This window comes from Empidonax traillii, unplaced genomic scaffold, assembly GCF_003031625.1.
Source record: "Empidonax traillii isolate 1590-97213 ecotype Southwest subspecies unplaced genomic scaffold, ASM303162v1 scaffold112:size1231168, whole genome shotgun sequence".
Classification (NCBI taxonomy): domain Eukaryota; kingdom Metazoa; phylum Chordata; class Aves; order Passeriformes; family Tyrannidae; genus Empidonax; species Empidonax traillii.
Genome location: NW_020955305.1, coordinates 299,657 through 323,034, shown reverse-complemented (window position 1 = coordinate 323,034; position 23,378 = coordinate 299,657). Strand labels below are relative to the sequence as shown.

Sequence of the window (23,378 nt, the reverse complement as noted above, 5' to 3'; positions counted from 1 at the left end):
GTAAATAAGGCTAGATATGTAGACTGAGGAATAACCAAAAAGCAAAATGAATGGTATGGCATGTCCTGGTATATATGTGTATTTTAAAACATAATGATTTATTGTTTAAGTTGAAAAACAGGACAACACTAAGAGAATATTGAATTTGCAAAAACATTTGAAACTATGAATTATCTTTTGTTGAGTATTTGCATGAAAAACAGGGGTTCCAGTGATAATTGGATATTTTCTCCAATAGTTATTGTCCTTTCTCTGTATCTTGATGATTATTTACTGATTTGTTCTGTTCTGAAAAAACTAGACTAATTTCAGCTAGGAAAAAAAAAAAGCATAAAGGAAAGACTAGTATCCATTATGGAGGATATGAGTAATAAGAAGCATTTTCATTATACAAGTATGTTGCTTACAGACACTAAAAAGGTGCTAACACAATACATCTTTAAACATTATTAATAAGTCTTTGAGCATATTTGTACATAGTTCTCTAGCTTTCATTCATTTTCATTTATAACAATTCATGTACCATGTGATAGGCCTTTGACATACATCTCTAACCATTGAGATTTGTCACACTGAGCCGAGTACTATCAGAACTCCCAGATCTCATTGGCTGAAGTTAAACATCCCTATGAATCACAGCTATTGTGTTACCAGACAGCACGGCAAAAAATTAACCAGAGCAAAACACTTCACTTGATGCTGTTACAGCTAATAGGTCTGAAATGAAAGATAATTGCATATTAAAATAGAGTGGGTAGCTCTGTTTTGATGTAGAGATATAAAGATGTCAGGCAAGCTAGTCTGTAGCAGGAGGGAATGGGTGCCCTGGAGTGTTTGAGGATTGAAGCCCAGGAGAGCATTCCTCACATTCCTGTGGCACTTGCCCTATACATATGCCCCACAAAAAATAGGGAACTTCAGCACTCCATATTGGTAAGCTGAGCTTTGGAAAAGCTGACACTTTTCTATAGCTGCAGGCTTGATTAATTTGAAGAAATTATACCCTCTGAATGATGAATACAAGGCATATTTAAACTGTTATTTTTTAGGGCAAAGGACATTACATTTTCAATCTGTTAGTTAGAAAAAAAAAATCCCCCCAAAGGACTACTAAGCTCCAACAAGCAAGATGTAGAGAATGTGAAGCCCTCCCTAGTATTTTTTTGTAATCTGTCCAGAATGATTGGTATTACTGCAAAAATATTTTGCTGACACATAAGAGTGAGATTAGCCTGAAAAGCTATCTTTGTTAATGAGCCATATCTAGAAATTCAGTAGGTTTAGAAGATTACTGTCTGAAGACAGCATTTTTGAGAGCCGTGTATGTCTAAAAGTGTTAGATTTTGTCTCCTGAGACCAGCAGTGTATGTTTTGTAAGGAAAAGATGGTTATCCCTGGGACTCTTCACAAATAGAAAAAATCAAATAAAGATGACACTTCCTTACTTGGGATTGAAATGTGACTGCTAGTGACTGGGAATTAAACAGATTTATTAGTGTTGACATTATTTACATTGCGTGATCCGTATCAGCGAAGGGTACACATCGCTTGTGAAGGCAAATACATTAATAGTATTACCCTGCTGCTAATGGCACGTTAATAATACTTCCATGATTTGCGTTTGTCAAGCTGCTGCTGAGACGTGCTCGGTATCGTGGTAAACAAAGAAAATCAGCCATGTTGAGAGATCCTTTATTCTTTAAAAACTTAAGTTCACGTGAGAAGAATCCGCCTCTAGATAATCCCCAGAAAAGTGATTAATTAAAGATTTCACATCCCTTCCTCGTTTTTGTCCCATATAGCAGTGACAGAGGGGACAGCCGGCTGATAGGGATTACTTTTGAGAAGCGTGACAACAGGTGGGCTCCCCAAAGTCACTAGATCCAGCAGATCGAGTCTTTATTTAATTTTTTTTGTTTGTTTCGGTGTCCAGCTTGCTCAGCACCAGGATCCATCCACAGGACGCGCGGCCAAAGCTGCTGTGATGCCCGTGTCTCAGGACGATGGCGGCAGCCGGTCAGACTTCTTTTATTTATTTATTTATTTATTTGTTTAAAACTGGGAAGGATGTTTTCCCAGGGGTAGGATGCTGAAGCACTGCCGCCGGAGGAGACCCCGCCGGCCGCGACCCCCGGCACCCCGCCCCACCCTCCCTGCTCCGTCCCGCCCCCACCCGCCCCCCGCCGCTCCGCCTCCCCGAGCCAGCAACTTCCCCGTCGTAGAGGCGGGCGCGGAGCCCCCCATCAGCCCGGATGGGAGGAGGAGGAAGAGGAGGGAGGCGGCGAGGACGGTGCCCGGGGGGATGCGGCGGAGCGGGCCGGCGGGAGGCGTAGAGCCGGGTCGAGAGGGAGCGCCGAGCTCTTGTCGCCGCCGCCGCTGCCACCGGCGGGGCTCGGCCGCCGCCTCCAGCTCCGGGCGGCGGCGCTGCTGAGCCCGCGGTGCCTCCGCGCCGCCTCCCAGCTCCTCGCCCAGCGCCCCGGCCGCGCAGCGCCAGGCCCCGGCCGGCCCTCCCCCATCGCCTCCCCGGGCGGCGGCGGCGGCGGCGGGAGGCAGGAGGGAGGCAGGAGGGGCGCGATGGCGTCCTACGTGGATAACAGCTTCCGCCAGGCGGTGATGAAGAACCCGGCGGAGCGCAGCCCCCAGGTAGGTCCCCCTTGCCCGCGGACCCGCGCTCGGGGCGGTGGTGGCGGGGCCGCCGCGCCCGCCCCGCGCAGCCCCGGCCGGGCAGCCCCGGGAGCGCCCCGGCCGCGCTCCTCTGGCAGCGCAGCGGCTCCGGGGAAGGGTGGCCTTTCCCCCCACCCCACCCCAGCCCCGCCGAGCTCCCCAGCGCTGAATTCCCGGCCGGCAGCTCCCGGGAAGGGAAGGCGCGCGTTAACGCTACAACTTTCCTTCTACTCGCTAATTTTGGGGGGGGGGGGGGAAGAAGAGGGATAAGCGCCAGCTGGGCTTGTTTTGAAGGTTGCTTCCGGTGAAAAGAAAAATGCGCTTAAGAGTATAATTTTTCGCTTGGGTTTTTCTTTTCGTGTGTGTTTTGCTCTTGCCCCGGAGTACGCTGTGGCTCCGGATTTGAATTCAATCCCTACTTTTACATAGCTGGCTAGAGCTGGCAGCGCTGTTTCATAATGTAAGGGCTGAGGTCAGTGGTATTCTTGGCAAGTCCTTGCTCTCCAAAGTAGGGTGAAATCCTTACACAATGGCACCAGGCAGGAATTTTTTAGATACCTGCGCCGGGCTCCTGGAGCCCTCTTTGTCAGAGGAGTGTGTGAGTTGAAGCTGTTTGTAAGCGTAGTTGCGCTTAGAGAGGCTGAGAAAGGTTAAGCTGAGAACTGGAGTGCGTACAGAAACATTTTGACTTAACATGACCTGAAAAACAAGTAAACTGAATGAGTTCCTTCTGCTCCCGAATGCTTGCTGCAGTGGCTGTTGCTGCCAACTGTCTAAAGACTAATAAGCTTTACACTGATCCCCACATCAAGCTGCGGTTCAATAGCTAATGATACAAGGAGTTACTTTGCTTGGAGTTGTAATGCCATCTGTCCTATTTTTTAAAGGCTTCTCCTGCTCTCAGAGCAGTCCCTGCGTTCGGGTTTTGGGGAAGAAGTGTTAGTGATTGTTTTGGCAGGCGTCTGACTGGCTGGGGATGATTTCAAATTGGGGTCAAAGAGAAAACCTTGACTTTCGGTCAGCACCCATAAGTCATTCCTCCTACTATAGATACGTCATTGTGGTAATGTTATTTTTATCCTCATGCTCATGGAATATGTGTGAGAAAATAAAACTTCTCATGGAAAAACATACTGACTGCATCATATGTAGCATGTCTTTGGCAAATTTTTTTTTTTTTAATTATAATTAAAAAGAAAGCTGCTTCTGGAACTTGTTTTTGTGGTGCTAAAGTTGTTTCTTGTCCTTGTTTGACCTTTCCAAAAATGTCTGTTTGCCTTCGGTGCTGGACCCAGCCCTTCAGTATGTTGTGAAAGCTGAAGAAGGCCAAGTGTGTGCTCCTGGGGAAGACGCTCTCTGCAAACTCCTAGCGAGGTCCCTTGTGTTGTTAAAGGTGTAGATTCCAGCTGAGGGAGCCTAACGGCAGTGTCCGGCCTCAGGAGATGGTTATCGAAGGATGATTGGGTGTTCAGAAGCTGGCAGATGCTCAGAAACCAGTTGATCAGGTTGTGGGGCCACCAGCCTGGGCCTGGGGGACGATGCTTTCCCTGTGGCATGGTCTGTGCCACGTGAACTGTTAAAACTTTCTCGCGTCCTTGCCAGTTGGCCTTGCTGTCTAGAAGAGATGATAAACAAACAAAAAAGGCAGAAAGTAAGAAGTGACGCAGTGAAGAATCCAGCCTGAATGCAGGGATAAAGCCTATGTGAAGGGCACAGAGCAGAGAGCTAAATCGGGAACACCAGGGCTGCGTTAATGCTGTAAAACTTCCCCAATCAGCAGACTGGCAGCCTGCTGTGGCAGTCACCACAGGAAAAGAAGCCCACCCTTAAATCCATGAAGCTGACACTGGCCCAAAATAATCCACAAATAAGACCAAATTTGTGGGAAATGTGGTGCGTTTTTAGCACTGGGAATACTTGAAACTGGTAGTCAGGCGTGCCCTCCTGTTGCTGCTGGGGAGAGCAGGGCTTGCAGCAGGAAACTTACTTTGTTGATGTTTTTGTGAATAACTCATGTTGAATTGTGTGTGTTAAAGAGTTTTCTAATGTCGGTTCTCTGTTCTGGAGTTTGATTTTATTTTACAACAGTATCAGAATTGGAAAGAAATACGCTAATGCATATCATCTTTCATTGTTAAGTAAATGGAAAAAAATATATAGAAAGGTACCAAGACCTTGTTTCTCCTTCCTCCCTTAAAGTAACTTTTGTCTCTTTACTTGTATTTTCCTGTCCTTGCAATGCTATCTCATGAAGATAGTTATTTAATTTTGGCTTTTAGGAAGTCATGAGGTTTTTTTAAAGTTGAGAGAGAGTTGGAAAGAAAAAATATATTTATCATATTCATGTCAGTACAGGAAATAGCAAGAGAAGTATGTTAGTAGCATATTTGCTGCTTACTTGCATTAACAAACTCTTTGGGGCTCAGTTTCTCCCAAATCACGATGAAATAAATATCCGTTTGACGTTACTATTCACCCTGGATTGTCAGGGTGCAAATTTGGCACAATGCCTTCACTGCAGGTTCAGAGGAGACGAGAGGCAGTATGATAGCCAGTATGTACGGCTTTGAGAACTACTAGGTCTGATACACATTGTTGGAGAAAGCAAACTTAACTTGGCATGAACTTCTGAAGTGCAAAAATATCATGGTAATTTTGGACTGAACTGATTTTTTTTAAAATAGGTAAACAGTGTATTCTGCAATTGCTTTGCTAAATTCTTAACTTTGTACCTCTTTGGTGTATCCTCCTTTACAGAGCTTTCCTGAATTTTGTGAATTACAACTCCATATTCTGTTGGCTAAAGAAGCTCATAAATAATAATAAAAAAAGGTATATATATGGCTGCTCTTCAACATGCCTGTTGTGTAACAGAGCTCTCCTCTTTAATTGCTGTATTAAACTATTCATTTTCTCTTTGAAGACGTGAACTAGGAAGTTAATTTAACTACTTTGGGGAATATAACTTTTAAATGTTCATAAATTACAAATGGTTTTGTGCCCTTAAGCTGTGAGTAATAGCAATCTTATTTTTTTTTCTCCAAACGTTGTCTTACATGGACTGTTATAGCTTTAAGTCCTTTCCAAACAAATTCTTATTGGCATCACAGGCCAGCTTAGTAAGCATGCAGTTTTATACTGGTGTAGCTTAATCTGAAAAAATAGGGCTGCTTTTGTTTTCAAACAAGAGAAACTGAGCCCTAATCTTTCTTTATCCTAACAACTCATTTGCATGGCATGGTATGTGAACAGCTAGTTACTTCAGAAACTCTGCATACTAGTTCACTGTTTTCGTGCCATGTAGTGACGTCTGCAGGAAGAAATTTTTTTAATGTGTGCCTTCATATATGTTAGATGCCTAAGGTTTTCCTCTGGAAACCGCCAGTGTGGTACATTGAGGCAGTTCAGTATAGCAGTAACGAGTAGCAGAGATGTAGCAGCATCAGACCACATCTTGAGGGCAGACGGGAGAACTGTACAGTAGCCCTTAGTTTGATACTAGTGCGTCATTTAATGTCAGAAGACATCTAAACAGGATGCTGTTGTTAAGCAGATACTCCCTTCTTGAACACTTGAGAGGAACAATGGTTTAATTATAGGATGTACCTATGCGTTTTCCAAATAAACTTTCAGCTTGTTCCCCAGTTGTGTTATTTTTATGCTTGTAACCAGTGATAGCACGATTGTGTGCAATCTTCAGATAAGCTAGAAATGAACATTTCCTTCTTGCTATAGTGATCTCTTAGCAAATAAATACAAGGCCTTGTAGTTTAATGGGATCATAGAAACTAAGCGTTTTATGTGTGAGTCTAGCAAAAGAATTATATTTAGTCTTTAAATTGAGGCTGATCATGTGTCTGTATACCAAACACACCAGAAGACTAAAGTGATCTTTCTCAGAAGAGCTTATTAGGGATTTCTTTCATTTGGAAAACAAAAATATTTTGGAGCTTGAGCTTTACTTTCAGATTTTCTTCACTGTAAGCATGCTAGCATGTTACCATCTTTTAGAGGCTAACGTTTAAAGAGGCGGGTAACCCCTGTTATCACGCTGCTAACAGCAGTATAATGCTGAGGACTGGTTCTGTTACTTAATTCTCCTGCTGGTTCTTGGTAGCCCTGAAAAGCAAAGGACTGTGACAGCTGATGCCTGGTATTTGGCTGCATTGCATTGTTATAATGTCTTTCCATAATGCATCTCAGGGCTTTGTAATGTGGTTATTCAGGGTAACCTTAGCTTGCAAGGCTTGCCATTCTCTTTCTTTGAGGGGAGCTCATTTGGCCAACAAAATTAGATTTCTAACTGCACTTCCCATGGTAGTGTTCAGGCTTACTGCTGTCTGAAGTGGGGGCATGAGCCTGTTACGTTTCGTGTTAATGTTGGGAGCAGTGTTAGTAATACAGCTTAATGAAGAAATGTTGCTAGTTCTTTGTCCAGGCTGCTCTCTTGCTTGACAGTGGGCTTGAAGTAAAACTGTCATCATAAAGGCAGCTGTAAGGGTAGTTGATCTGGCCAAAAAAAAAAAAAAAACAACCCCCAAAAAATAACCTAACAACCCCCCCCCCCACCACCACATTTAGATGCTGCAGGGTTTTGGAAACTTGTTCCAAATAGCTAACATCCCCTGAATGTGTCTGATGAACTTTAAGTGGTGTCTTTTGGGGTGTAAATACGGGAGGTGGAAAAGGTGAAAAAGAAGTTATAACAGACACGAGTATCTAGAGACCTTTATCCATAGGGGTTTTTCTTGCTGTGTTTCAGCACTAAACTGGGAACATAAAATCCAAAGTAACTACTGGGAAAAAGTGATACCTTCCCCTAACAAAGCAAATAATGTATTTGTTTAGTGCAGAAAAAATATCACAGAATGTATTTTTGAAGTAAGTGTACTTTTTTTTTTGCTCAATGTTTTTTCTCAAGCTAGTATTGCTATGCAGTGTAATTTCATGCCCAACAAACTTAATTGTGTGAATATATCTTTTTGTGGCTGATAACGAAAACTGAAACCCCTTGCACAGCTCAGATTTTCTTGTAACCTCTCTAATCTCAGTCTGTTAAAACAGTCCTGGAATGTTTGATTCTGAACTTCCACTGTCAGTTTTCATGTCCTTCCCAAAACTAAGGGTATGTGCTGCAGTAGGCTGCTCAGTATCCTGTTTGTTTTGAAAGGAACTATGTTTATTTCCCAATCTTTCTGATGGGAGGTGTGTGTGTGTGCATTTTCCCATAGCCATTCATGTCTTTGTTGCCAAGAGCTTTGAGAAGGGCAAGAATATTGAATTTTTAATTTCTTTTGCGATAGTTCTTCCCTGTCATAGGGCTAGTACTTTCTGCATTTGTAGGTTCTGTGGTGTTGTATTTTTTGCCAACACATGCAAAGACCTTGGTATGATCAGGAAGCCTTCACCTATAGCATAGAAATAGCCGATTTGAAGTCTTATCCTAAACACTTGTCTGCTTTCTCATTACGTCATAAGATTGCAGCTCAGTTAGCTGTACGTATCTCAGCTAGTTTGGAACGTGGAAAGTGAGTGTTTAACTGTAGCGCCGATAAACTCTGTGCAATTTCCTACTTGATTAATTATCTGCTTTGTAGAGTTTGCTTATGATTTCTGCCCTGCTGTGGCTGCAGAAGTGTTTGCACTGGGTTTGGGCTGGGTACGTTCCTGTGAGCATGTTTTTGACAACCTTTGTGGGCAGAGTCTCCTTCCTGCACTTAAAAATTGGGAGGCTTTCCTTGCCTAGGGAAGATAACTGAAGTGAGCAGTGCTGGGTCCAAACCCCGGGGATCTTCTACTCAGCCCAGGCTTTTTTAGTCCCCTTGCCTCTTAACGTGCTGTTCAGATGTTCGAGCGTGTGTCTGTACTCTCTGGGATGCCAAAAGACCAGCACCCTCCCACCCATTCACCCACCTCTGTGGTGAGTTGGGCTCAGTGGTGCTGTTGAGGAGCCTGTGGTGGAGGAGGATTATTGTAAAGTGATACTGATTGGCATAGATAGGCTTGCTCTTCTGCCAAAACTAGTAAAACACAAAATCGTCGATTGAGACCAAAAAAATTGATACCTTTTTCTTGGACGTAAAAGTGTAGGTGAGCAAAGATAAAGGACACACAAGCATTTACCCCAAATTGTGTTTTTCTTTAGTAGGAGGATAGAGTATTCTGTGGGTTATCAGGTTATTCATGAAGAACCATTAGTACCTGGAAAAAAAAGAGATGATTCATTTATTTTATGCTCATTACAATAGAGCTCAGCTAAGATTTTTTTAAGAAGTTATTGTTTCTTGAACTCTATTGTTTTTAAAAATCTATATGCTTTAAAGTTTTAAATGTCTACGACTGTGCAAATTACTGGTAGCTACTGGTAGCTACTAATTAATTCTTTTGAATAACTGATCTGATTTTAATAATTTTTTTCCCTTAATCAGAATGTTGCCACCTAATCTGTTAACATGTTTCAAGAATAACTATATGTACACTGAACAGTCATTGTAAGAACTTTGACTTCCTCATTGAGGGTTTTTTTGTATCCTCATGAGAAAATGTATTTTGGCTTGTGTTTTGGGAACTTTCCCACAGTAGGAGATCTAATTTTTGTGAGGTATTGTTTGGGGATTCAAAAGGAGCGCTGGCAGAAAGATAGCTCCACAAAGATGCTTTGTGGAGGGCAGCTGAGCCTGCACGCCTTGTTTGCTGCAGCCAGTGTTGCAGATTTAATTTGCTGGATATATTTTGCGTGAAGGAGTGTATTTGAATAAGTCTCAAAATGGAAGTGGTTGTCTGCTTCCCTTTTCCTGAAGCTGGTGAAGTTGACCACTTTTCTTGAAAAGGGAAAGAGAAGAGCCCTACTACAGTGCTTTTCTCAGAGCTTTGTTTTGCAGTTAAAATTAGCTGTTTCTTCTCTCTGCGTATCTCTGTTATGCCGATATAGCTGTAGATGTGTTTCTTTGTGTGTCTCTGTCTTGTCTGACCTGAGTAAGGGAGATTCAATATTTGATTTAGAGCAGTTCTAAGGAATTCTAGTTAACAATAATGAGCAGCATGGATATCATTACCTGAGCAAAACACTGAAGGAATAAGAAAGGGTTGAAATATTTAAACTGGTGGGAGAGGGGGGAGTGGGGGGCACAAGTTTACTTTTCAGGCTTGATAAAGATTGAAGGAGTATTCTTACATTAATATTTCTGTGGAAAGCATCACTTACCTATTTTTCTCTTATTTGTGTGTATTCTGATAAACACCAACACAATGAAAATGCATTTGATATCAGTGTAAATTACCTGGGAATGGATAGTAAGTTTCATGAAAGATTTCTGGAGTACGCCTGTTGTTGACAGTCTTTACCAGGCTGTTTGTTTCTGTTTGCTTGCTTTTTGTATGTCTTAAAATAAACTTGGCTTAATAAATAAAAACTTTTATTACACAGTTGTTTTGGTTTTTTTTTTTTTTCAGTTTGCATTTGCCGTTCTGTATTTTTAAGGATACTCTTGTCTCCTATCCTTATTTGACTTTATTGGTCGTTGGGGAAAAATTAAAAAACCCTGAAAACTTAGAGGGGTGAGATAAAATGTTGCACAAATGTGGTTTGTAAGCAGTTGATGGGATATCCAAGGCTATACCACCAATACAGGTAGAAGAAGCTTCTGCTTGAGATTTGACTTGCTGAAACCAAAGGTACCATCTTTTGTGGTACATGATACTTCTTTAGCAGCAAAGTTTAACAGCTTTATTTCCCCTGCTGATGTTCTCAGCTGCCTCATTTGTGCCGATCCAGCTGTTTCTGAGGCTACAATATACACAGGATAAAGTGGTACAATCTTGTTAGCTGAACAGAAGAAATGGTGTGTGAGAGTTTTTGCTTTCTATAATCTACATGACTCAATCTGGTTTAGATTATGGCTTCAAATGTTTGCGTTGGTGCAGCTGAAGGTGTGAAGACTTGTGCTGCAAGATTGAGAATAAGTACTTATGGTTGTGTCTAGGAACCTCTGAAATAGCTTAACCTTCCCCAGAGAGTGCTTCATTTTCAAACACTGTCTAGAAGTATAAAAAAAAAATTAAACTAGATAGAATATTATGACATTATTTATTCTTGATACATTTACTAAAATGAGAATTTTTTTTAACTTATTAGGCATATGGACAAGATGCTTCTTGAGAGAGGTCTTCCCTTTTTTGTTCGTGAGGATTAACATAAAAGCAAACTTTTGTAAAAAGTAAGGGCTTTTTCCCCCATTAGAATATAACAGTGGTAAGAAATCTGGGTAGTAATGCTACCCTTGCATGCACTGAATTGGGTGGTTGAATTTCTAAGGTAAGGGTTGATATATTTTTTTTGGTATTGCTAATACTGCATCTTGGCTGTATTTACATTACTTTGTTGTATGGTACCTGAAAATTGGCTGCTGGTGGGCTCTCTTCCCATGCTGGGGGGAAAAAAAGAAGTGACATGGCATGCAAGTTAAGAGACATACACATTTTTCCATTTGGTACGTGAAATCTATTGGGACGTACTTAAAATATGTACTCTCTATTGTTTTTGTGTCGACTTTGAGGTAAGTGCTTAATCTTGACAGGAAACCATTCCCTCCCCTGCACAAAACAGTTTCTCAAAATACATAACCTTGCTGAAATCAGTTACACATTGCATGTGAGTAGCCAGTGCTCATTTGAATGGTTGTCTGGACTTTTACTATTTATCAAAAGACACAGCAGAGTACACAGCATATGTATGTGGTAGTAAATATTTAGATACATTTTGAGCTGAGAGAAGGAGGCTTGTCTGTGCACAGTTACAGCTTCTTTGTGTTCCTTGTCAGTGTTGCTGTGGGTGTTTGAAGTGTTTTCCTTCATCAGTGCTGCAGGACAAGCAGGCAGGCGCTGCCAGAGCACAGCACCCCATTGCTTACTCATACAGTTTTTGAAAGTGCCGTGGGTATAGGAACAAAAAAGATGGACTTATGTTTAAATAGTGATGTCAATATTTGTAAGTTGAGGCATTTTACTGTGATTATGTGTGATGGTACTTAGTGTTGAAATAGCTTTGAACTTTATAAGCTAGCAACTGCAAAATGATAATATTCTTATCTCAACCTGTGATCTTTATCCTTTGTGCCTCCAATTCCCCTTCCAGTCCTGCCACAGTAGCAGGGAAATGTGAAAGGGGGCAGTGAGCAAGTGGCATGGGGTGGTTTGGAAAATATCGGAAAATACTTCTGCTAAACCATGACAGGAGCTCTCCTGTCACTCTGGAATCACTCCTCAACTCTAGAGGAACCAGAGTCTCCGAAAGGAGTCAAAAACTGGAAGAAAAAAGCAAGTGATGGGTGCTGCTGGAGCAGAATGTGAGGCAAAGGTGTTTTACATGGTTAGGGTTTTTATCCCAGTTGCTAAATTGATAACAAGATGCTGAAAGTGATGTATTCGATCTCGACACACATTGTGATTTCTAATGACCAATAGCTTCTAGAATGAAGGCGGTAAGTGGCCCATCGATTGAAATGATATTATCTTAAGAAAGACAATAAATGGGTTGTAGTTCATGGAGGATTCTCTATGTGAATATGAAGCAAGAAATAAGATTTTGTACTGGTTAATGATGAGTGCTGTTCAGGTAGATTGTCTCTCTAAACTCTATTAGTGCAGTAGCTAAGTAGCTTGAATGTATTTGCTGCTGAGGAGGCAGTGAGCAGATGGTGAACACTCCCCGTGTTTCAGTCTGAGTTGCATTTCATGTTCTGCATTGATCTGTGGTACACATTGCTAGACAGTGCATCAGATTTGTTGTGGGTCTTCAATGAATTTGTTATACAAAGCACGAAAGGTCAGACCCTGTGTGAATAGCACACAGTGGTCTGATTTGAGGACTGAAGTATTTCACATGTGACATAGATATGGAAACACAAGTGGCTTCTCCGTCTACACGCCGACCAGGAACAGGCACTTGCTGGAATGAGGGTAATTGAGCTTCCGTCCTTGTCACAGCTTCTCCATTACTGCTGAAAGCTGCTAATTAGCACCAATGCCTTGTTTTAATTCGTGACGATTTAGTTGGAAAATGCCAACTCCTTGGTCGTAGGCCACTGAACAGCTATCAGATGATGACACAATTCCAGCTCAGCTGTTAAAAATGGTTTGAGGTAACGATGGCAAGGGAAGGATGATAGTTGTTGCTGTGTTGTGGGTATTTGTGGAGGTGGAAGAGAGGAGTATATTCCGTCTCTGCTGTATTTTAGACAGGCGTCTATTTTAGTGCTATTAGCTTGTATTTTAGCAGACTGAGGATTGACGGATAGCTGGTCTCCACTGTTCCTAAATCCTCTATAAGAAGCTTTTACGACTCTTTAATTTAAGATGACTTTTAGAGGAATATTTCTTTAGTAGCTGAAAAACCTCAGGACTACTGGATATTGCTGGAAAATATGATTGACATGATGCACAACATGATGGTGTAGAAATGCTTTGTTAGCTTTGTAAAGTAGAACTAAGGACCCAGAGAAAGAAAATGGAGTTCTGGGGTAGGGTATTACTTTTTCATCTGTGGGAGAAGAAGGTATGTTTCTGTATGTCCAGGCAAATTAGAATCCTTTTTTAATTTCTTTCTCTTGTACTCATTCTTTCTTCCTAGTCTTGTGCTGTGGTTTAATCTCTGTTTTATTAATTTGATATCTTAGAGTTTTTCCCTTTCTAAACCCCTGTTAGTAGTGCTTTTTGAATTTTGTGCGTTAAAGTCATCACTTGAGGTACTTTTCTTCCAAGGAGAGCACTTAGGAAGAGGTGTGTGATTTTGGCTAACATTTTCTGTCGCATATATTTAGGTTTGAGTGGGAAAGAAACTCCTTTTTATTTATGAATTGCCTTACAGTGTACGTTATACAAGTTATTTTTCACTTTTAAAACAAAGCATACAAATACTCCAAGTATGTCATCATCAGAAATGGCATATATCTAACTTCTACCTTTATTAGGTTGATAAACTAGCACTGCTGTTTAAGGTCTAATGTTCTTAGGTAAATGAATATGCTGTGTGAATTCACAAGTGAAGAGAAAATAATGGCACTTTCTTACAGTCTATCTTGGCTTGATATTAAATGAACATTTAGTCATGACGAAAGTAACACAGTTTATAGTGACACAACCTCTATAAATCCAGTTGGGTTTGCTGTTGACATTGGCCCACATTCCAGCATGTGAGTTACCTTACATTTCTTTTGAACAAAGGAGGTTTGTTCGAAACAGGTGCTCTAATGGTTACCCTGGCCTTTATAAATAGCTTTTAGGTGAAGTATTACTTCTGCTAACCATGAGTAACTTCACAAGGTATCTTGGTTTATTGTGTAAGGTTTCTATTTTATTAAAAAAAAACACCCAAACTCACAGCTACAGCTTTATGATGTTTACTGCCTCAAACGTTGCTGTTTATTTTTAGAGCACGCTTATCACAGTTGGTCAGCCAAATGTTGGCCTGTCACCTCTGCAGTTAGATAGCTACTGAAATACCATTCTCAGGATGACTTTACCTACCCTGGTTGTTCCAGGGTAATCTTAGTTTCAGTAGGAACTATCATATCTAGAACTTGCCAACTTCGTGAAACACGTAAAACAGTAGAAGACACGTTTATTAAGTTTTGCAACCATACCATAATGTGTTAAATTCACGGTGATAAAATGGTTTTGAGAGTGTGTGATAAGTTGCCTGGGTCTGTTGAAAGGTTTGAGTGTTATTTATGAACACTAGAGGAGAATATTTCTAAATAGTTAGTAAAATGAGCCAGGAGATAACGAAGAAATAGCCAGTATCTAGGCTGCTAAGGCATGGCTATTTGCACACTGTGCGTTGCCTTAGGAAAACTGTCACAATTTCTTTTAAGGAAAAAGGAAAGTTCTGCATTATACAAGTGACATTTGATATCTTACTTGATTTCTTTTCCTGTTTCTTCTATTTATAGATGTCTTCAGTTTGGGATTTATCTGAAAGCTAAGGTCAGGAAGTGCCTTCCTCCAAAAAATGCTACTTGTTGTGGTTTTCTGGCATGTCCTCTCTCCTCTCCTTCCCAAAAGAAATTGTACAGAAAGTATTTTTCCACAATGAAACACAGATCTTTAGCTCTGCTGTATCATGCTGTGACTGTGGCATATGCTGTTTCACCTCCAAAAATGAAACTATTTAAGATCATTTCTTGGTGTCCACATCAGTTGTATAACTGATTAAAATGCAAAAGACAGTAATCACTTCAGCTTCAATTATTTCTTCTTTTAATGAAGTCTGTGCATGGCTTGGAATGTCGACGCATAGGCTGTATCCTATTTGGTAGCACTTACTTCCCATGTAGACTTTCGGATGACCTCAGTGACTATTTTTTACATAGGGATACATATATACTTGAGGGAGATGATTATCTGTTTCATGCTTCTACCAACCATGTAAGGTCATTGAGATCATAAATGTGAAAGGTCTCTCCCACCTTGGAGGTAATGAGAATAACAAGCAAATGGTCATTAAATGCATGATAATTTTTGCTAGTTCTGGTATACGGGAGAAGTTCTCCCCAGTTTACAAACAAAAGGCTTAACCACTTAAACTGGTCCTCAAAGAATACAGCAATGCTGAGGGCAGCAAAGATGTGGGAGTACAATAAAGGCTTTTGACTAAATAACTGGTTTTGCCTTAATCAAGGGTCAGTGTAAGGTCTTAAATTTAGGATTGATTTGTCACAAACAGCCCTGTTTAGTCATTAAAGTTTGTTCTATTGTTTACGCAGCAGTGCAACTGAACTTGTATGCTTGTGGTATAACCACTTAATAAGCATGTACCGTTAAGTACATTTGAGGAATAACTATTGCTATAAGGAATTCAAAATGAAGTTTTATTTGAAGACATGATTAAAATCTTTAACTTAACAAGGGTCATGCACCCAGGTCTCCTTGTGATGTTCCGATTTTAAAAATTTATTTAAACCTGTTATTGAAACTTCTGAGGGCAAGTAACTACTTTTCAGAATATGGGTTTGACAGTATGTTATATAGTCTATAATGACTATTTTGTCATTTGACTTTGTTTTATGTTGTTTCATACTTCCATATTCAGTAAACTAAATTATATTTAGAATTAGGACTGTCATCAATAGTTGAACATTTTGTTTAACTTCATATTTGTCTATCTGGCTGTTGTATAACTTTTTATGATGAATCTGATTTGTGTTTAGTACTTTGCGTTTAGTTTTAAGAGAGTTTGCAATGTGTTGCCTTGAAAAGATTTCAGGAAAACAAATTGTGACTGTAATTGTCACTGTTTAACAATCTCATCTGCACTGTGCGGTGTGAAAGAGGCTTATGAAACCACCTCTGTATGTCTGAAAGTTTTCTTAGCTCTTGAAATTCAAAGTACTGACCAAAATGTTCTAAATTTGTTCAAAAAATTATTGTGGCATTTCTTGAGAAACAATCACAAACAAAATATTTTTCTACATTGGTGCCCTGATAATCTGGATGTCAATTTTTAATTCTGTATTTAACGAGGAGATGGGATAAAACCTTAAGTGTCACATGAGACCCAGTGCTCAGAGGTTTTGTGGACTGGTGGTCCTGTTCTTTTTTTATCGGCCCAAACAGTAGGCTCTGCAGAGGGAGAGTAACTTTGTGTTTTCACAACTTTTCTTTTGTTTTCAAGTAGTCACCATAATAATTAGACTACTTTCATGTTTTTCTTGTTTGCCTAATGCTAACCCTCTAAAATAACAGGGACCTATCATTATGAGAAAAAAAACCCTTTAACATCTACCAGCTTCTGTCTTGTCTTGCAGTTGTGAACTGCTGAGGGGTGGTAGGCATCTTTTGAGGTGCTTTGCTCTCTGTTGAAAGTTCACCTTGAAACCACTGGAATTTAGTTGCATGTCGAAATGAATAATTTTGTATTCGATGTAATGAGTGGATTTGGTAGCTGTAAAGTAAGGCAAGAGGCCACATATGGCGTGCTGAAAGTGATCGTTTTTGCATCTGCTACTTGGTTTCTTAGTTTAGTATCTGCTCTCTAAAACATCAGAATGGACATTTGTCTTTCAAGATGAATGTGTGGGTTTGTATTTATTTTAAGAAGAAAATGACAAAATAGTGGCTGTAAGTAGTGAAAAAGGACAAAGTACTGTCTGCAAAAGAAAGGCCTAGTTGTTCTGCAGATGATCTATGACTGCCTGCAGTGACAGACCATCAAACGTAGTGGTCTGCAGGCAGCACAACGGTGCTCAGCAGCAGCTGCTTGATGTTGAGTCATTTAGAGCAAATTCCAGCTCTAAGGATAGCGTGGCCCTGCAATACCTGCATTGCAGCTGCTCTGGAAAGATAACCTGCTCAGAGTATACTTACAAAACTTGGAGATGCTGCAATCATGAGTCATTTAGAAAATTTTAGTTAGGAGCCTGCTGCTTAGGGACAAACCACCCTAACTTTTCAAGAAGATTCCAATGTATTTACCATAAAAATTCTTTACTTTGATAGTATTAAAAAGAAGTTATTTTTGGGGAATTAATTCGCCATTTTAGTTAATTTTCTCAGGAGAAGATATCTTCTGTGAAGATCTTGGTAAAGGTGGTGGTGTGGTGTTTTTTTTTTTTTTTTTTTTTTTTGTAATTAAACTAAACCCAAATTAACAAACCAACAAAAAAAGGGAAAAAAAGAAAACCCACAAATGGGATGTGTGTGTAAATAGGTGATGTGTGAGACAACCTGGTAACCAGAAGATTGTCTTCAGATCTGAGACAGATAAAGAACATAGTGAGAACCTCCCAGGTAGGTGTAAGATAAAAAGCCAGATAGAAAAAAAAATGTTGCACTAGTTAACGCAGCATCCCCCACATTGCGGGTCAGCTTTTGTGAGTTTCAGCTTGCATATTATACTACCATCACCTAATTCTGTTTCTTGAATGAGCAGAAGGCTTTTTCCCTTTCTCTGAGAATCTCCCAGTTAGTATCAACTGTACATTTTGAAATTTCCCCCCCCCCCCCCCCTTGTCTCTCTGCTCTTCTCATTCTCCTCACAGTTGCAGGCTTTATGTGTGTGGAACTTTGTTTCTGCTTGGTTTGTGCTGCTAGGATTCAGCTTTCTAAAATTCCAAAATTATTCACTTTGGTGTTGAACAATGCAAGAAAAATGCTTTAAGGGGTAAAAGGAATTCAGTGTGTCATAATCACTAAACCGTACTTGCTGCTTGTGGACAGATTATTTCTCCAGCCTAAAAAAACCCACCTCTTTTATAAATCCCATACAGCAACAAAATCTGAAGGATGAGTTAGCAATTGCACTGACATCTCGTAGTATGCTGAAACTGAAAAATAACCCCTAGGATTATTTTTTATTTGGCTTGTTACTTATGACATTCCTATTTAATCAATAGGCTGAGGTTTACATTTGCTTTTTATTAAAAAATAAAGTTCCTGCTAACAACAACATGATACTGAAATGACACACTTCAGAAATGTTTTCTGACTGTGTTTATGCTCAAAAATATTCTATTCAAACATCTGTTTACACTCGGATAAAATCAAGAAAACGACCTTTCTCTCCCGTGGGGTGCATGTGGTTTGTTTGGTTTTGTTTTATTTTGGGTTATGAATAAATGCATTAAGGCAGCTGAAACTAATGTGGCTATACTGAAATGGTATCGCTGGATAGCGTGGAATACTTGAAACAGCAGGAATATGCTCTTTATGTTCAGTTGTGGAGGGTCTTCTGTTATTTTGTTCTCAAGATGCTGTCTTTAGTTAGTGTGAGTTATAGTTACTATTAACATGGATCTAACAGTTCATAGTTGTTCTCAGTTTCAACAAATAAAGTATGGCTTTAAGAAAGGAAACAAAACTTCTCCACTCTGCGTAGGATAAATGACTGTAAGAATGAGGACGTACTTTCCAAATCAGTATTTCGTATTTGGGGTTGTGGGTAGCAGTTTGTCAGTCTTTCCCCATGTTTGTTAAAGAGGTAATTTGGAAAATCAGCTGGAAAGTAAATTATTCAAATGCTATGCCAGCTTAAAAAATATAGATGGCATCCGGAATTAAGTCTTTTAATATCTTTTAGTGGAACCCTGAAGGTATTTAGTTGGATTTCTAAGTAGTTTTAAGAAATGAAGCTTTATCTCTTGCATTTTCTGTGAGCTGCTGCTTGTTTGGTGTTTGACAAAGTAGCAGTGGGAAAAATTGTGGATCTGGATGCTAAGAAATGCTTTTATAGTCAGTGTAAATCTAGAGTGTGAGTTAAAGATAAATTTTTACGTGAGCAAGGAAATATTCTAATGCCAGACAGCTTTTCTTTCTGCTGTCATTAAAACTGGGACAGCAAGCAGAGGACTTGAGTGGTTTTTTTCCAGATAATTTGGCTTTTAAAGAAAAACTCTGGTGTGGATTTTTGTGTCCAGCTCCTTTGAGCATGTCTAGAAGTTATAGTAGTTCCAATGATAGCAGTGTTGAGGAAAAAAAAACCCCACGTTTTTTGTGTTTCTGCATTATGACTTCTGTAATTGCTGTCCCGTGGACAGCTGAAAGATATTGCCTGTTTCGGAAGGCAGATCCTAAGGCTTTTCAGGTGATGGAACTGCTGGTAGGCTGCTGTTTGTAGGAACTTTAGAGCCATTTGTATTAGCTGAGTCATTAAAAAAATAATTTTAAAGTTAGTAGCTTTATCTAACCCTGTCTGTCTGACACTCATGTGCACTTGTTTTTAACACTCTCTGAAGAAAATTACTTTTGCATATCTTTTAGCTCCTTAAGGGTGGCAAAAGATGTTTCTGATGCCCTGCAGTTTGACTCGGCAGGTGAATGTGTAAGAATCTCACAGTCTGAAGGAGCTAATTCAGTTACAATGTATGTTTGCATGAGTTCTTGGGTCTCCATGGTTAGCCTATAAAAACGTACAAAATCGTGAGGATGAGATAAAAACTTTCACCAGTCAACCTTTATAGTAAAGCAAATGATTACCAGTGAAACTGTCTCTGCAATCTGGAAGACTTAAAAAGACTTTCATCAGTGAGCCTGCTACAGTTTCAGGTAACTTTGACCCTTTTGTCAGCTGGAGGAGGGGAGAGAGTATTTTGTCATAGTTTTGCTGGTTGTACACCACTGTGCTGCTGTCTGTGGAAGGCTTTTATTGAAAGAACCATCTGTAACTTTTTCCCTCCCTCAGAATGAAGAGAGCATCCTGTAACTCTGTAGAATGTATTTTGTATACAATTATTGTTTTTTCATGTTAATGTGACCTTTTGTCCTCCATTATCGGAACCCCAGAAAGATAATTTGATATTGATATTTTGTCCCGTTTCTCCTAAGTGTAGCTTATTTGGGTGGGAAAAGTGTTTGTATGCAAAATTAATATAATATCCAACTTGAAAGTGTATGTTGGATTCTATAATGTGAACGAATGCTAATATTTAACAATAATATGAGCAGTAATTACTCTCTTGGACAACTTGGAAATATTAGCTGCAGGCATTTTAAAATGTTAATGACCTTCAGCCCACTAGTCCAGACAGTTTCTGAAGGCTGAGGAAGTTGTTAAATAATGAAGTGCAGTGATGTTCGCCAGCAGCAGCCTAGCAGCCAACAGAGTAGGTACCACTTTATGTGACATTTTAACGTGTAGTAGATGAATATTAACCACTTTACCAGAACAATGTCTTTTTAAGAGGTTAGTGGTTTTTAAAGGCTAAGCCCCAGGTGAGTAGTACAGGAAAAGGAATGAAATAGGAGAGGGTAGGAGGTCAGAGTACGTGGTGCATGTTTCCAGGTAGCTTCTTTTTCTCCCTCTGTTAACTGTCCCCTCCAGCACTTGGCACTTGATCTGTGGTTCTTTAGAAAGTCATATTGTTTCATTTACCGTAGTGGCAGAAGAAACTAACTTTAGAGGAAGGTTATATAAGGAGAAGTAGTGGACTTGAGTTTATAGTGACTCAGCCCATATTTTTGCTTAAAGACGACTAAGGTAAGTTTAAAGGTAACCTCGTTAATTTTAATTTACAGAAACAAGTATGTGAATATCTTTTATTGCAAAAAATATGGGAAGGGCTTCTTTAGTGTGACCAGGCTCTTAGCTTTTTTCTATTTTGTTGTTTGTTTTTCTCTCCCCCCCCCCCCCCATTTATTCAGATTGAGGTAGAAATGTACTTTAACTCTAATTGGATTTGAGCATCTCCTTGATTTAAATGAACTGTATTGTCAAGGCTGTTCATGCACTGATTTAATAGACTCTAATGTCATTTATAAATTGCATACTGTAGATTGTGGGAGTTTCTCATATCTGGGCTAGGATCTCGGAAGGAAGAGGTGTGTCAGTGATTCTCTCCTGTACAGGGGTACCAGTCTAACTTATGCTCTGATCAGTTTTTAAACTATCAAAAATGCTTTTGATCATGTCATATCACCAAATACTCATTCTGTTCTGAGAAGTGACATAAACTGTAATGGGAAAACATCTTTTGTAGATGTCTATGCACATGTCAGCTAGCTTTGACTGCTTTGCAGGCTGTTATTTTTGTACACCTGTCTGGAGACAGAGAGGGTGTAGGTGTGATAATAACAGCTTTCATTTTAATAAAATTTAGTAAATTTTTTGTAGTCTCCTCGCTTTGTTTCTGTACAAGTATTACTTCACCAATGAATTAAATGACTCTTAAGCTAACTGATCTGCAGGTATTTCTAAATTTTTGGATGCCTGTGATGTCAGTAGGTACTTTTCATCTCACTGCTGCTATTCACAAAATAACACAATTCTCTGACTTCTTCCAGTATATTGCAAACACATGGTGCAACTCACTACAAACCCTGTACGGAGAGAAAAAAGTGTGAGAGAAGTGTGCTAAGATGACCAATATTGATGTATGAAAGTACTAGGCAGGCTGACTTAAAAGTGAAGGTTGGACTAATGACTCTGTTTCAGGAGTATGAACAGGAACATGGGTTGACTGGGTCTTTTGTAGTATTATTTCTGATTTTACTAACCTGGCATGTCTTTCAAAAAGAATTGCTCCTGTTGTAAGGGGAGAGGGGGGAACCCACAGATCTGTGATTCTATGGTTTGAGGAGGATAAAATTTTCCTTTGGAATACCAGATAGACTTTTAGTAAATTAATAAGGTAAGCAACCTTTCTGTACTTTTACGCTTGGCTACCAAACGGCTCTTGTGGAGAGAAAATTGTGGACTAGTGAACCTTTTTGTCCCTGTTCCATTGATAATATAGTGTCTGTAAATACTAGTTTAAAGTATTTAAATACTTTATTTTTTTGTTGCTTAAAACCTGGTTGTACCAATTTGAAATTGAAAGCAACACTGCTAATGTCAAATTAAACAAGCAAGACCTTCCAATTTCAATGAAGTGACCTTACATGGATTACCTGCGTTCTTTTTTTCTCAACTTAAGACTGGGCAAACCAAAAGAAAACTGAAGGAAATGATTGGTGCTGGCATTAGTGGATACACTGCTAGCACGGCTTCAAAATGGAGGCGACATTCGAAATTAATACATGAAATAAGGCTTTTAAGTTCAAAGTAGGAAGAAATTAAATAACACTTCAAGATCTCCATTATTTCCAGTTTATTCTTTTAAAACTTATAGCTCTCTTATTTCTGTACAGAAACATTCTAAAACCTGATAAAGACTCAACTTTTTGTTGCTATTGGAAATGAAATATCTTTACTCCTTGGTATTTAAGACAGCCAAGCATTTATTTGACTTTAAATGTTTAAGAGTTAGGAGTAACGTCTTTGGGATGCTCTTGTTCTCTCAAAGGCTATATTGTATGCAAGGGACTGAAATAAAAATCATGGCACAATGTTCTTAAATACATAAATACCTTAAATAAACTTTTCTTTCTTAATTCTTGGTTTGACACTGTACTGGAGAGAGAGGTTTTATTTTGGTAATCTGAAAACAGATCTGTTTCCATCATAGCTAAACTGTAATTTGAGAGACAATACTGCCTGTGTAAACTATGGAGGCAAAAAATAGACTTCCAGTAGTTGTGAGACTTGCTTGTTTTTCACAGCTGCGTTGTTGCTCATAGGAAGGTTTGCAATTTGTTTAATTAAAGCTTACTCTGTAAACAGTGGAAAAATTATAACTTTTTTTAACCTGATGGTGCTTTTTATGTGCTTTGAAAACTGACATGCCAAATTTTACAGGAAAAATGTTTGCCTGTTTTCTACACCTGCAGTTAAGAAGCAACTTCTTCAAGCAGTCATAATCGAGATTTACCAGATTTAAAAGTGAATCATTTTAGCACTTTTGACAGCATGTGTTTAACAGTACGTGTTGTGCGTAGCAAAGAGAGCAGCAAGTAGATGGAGTGGCCCATCAGCAGCTGCCAAAACTGTACATTGGATTTAAGCCATAGCTATTAATCATTTCTTCTATGAAAAGGGAAAAAATGCATCAAAAGCCTTCAGGGCATTGGGAGGGGAAATTCCTCTCCTCTGCTAAGCAGAGAAATATACTTTATTTAGTCATACAGCAGCTGCTTAAGTAGTGTGAGCTAGTGGAGTTGACTTTGAGTTGTTTCATTTTTTTCAAATGTGCTAATAAAATGTTTTTCTGAAAATGCAGTTGAGACCATCAGGATTAATTTGTTGTCTTTTAAACAGAGCTGCAAAGATGTCATCTATAGAATTTTCTTTCTGTGTTTCGACAGAACAGAAAGGGAGGACATGAACCCATAAACCAAAATTGCTTCTG

At 39.5% G+C, this 23,378-nt stretch overlaps 1 protein-coding gene across 4 annotated transcripts in view; it reads left to right on the top strand.

Annotated features, from left to right (window-relative positions):
• Positions 1-2,249: 2,249 nt before the first annotated feature.
• RAPGEF2 (Rap guanine nucleotide exchange factor 2) overlaps positions 2,250-23,378 on the top strand; it is a 181,410-nt gene continuing 160,281 nt past the window's right edge. For 2 of the 4 annotated variants that reach the window (XM_027882830.1, XM_027882827.1), the window contains exon 1: positions 2,250-2,643. In XM_027882830.1, the coding sequence (XP_027738631.1) occupies positions 2,575-2,643 (69 nt within the window). In that variant the 5' untranslated portion in view covers positions 2,250-2,574. The remainder of the gene's footprint in view (positions 2,644-23,378) is intronic. The other 2 variants (XM_027882831.1, XM_027882828.1) reach the window with 1 other exon arrangement.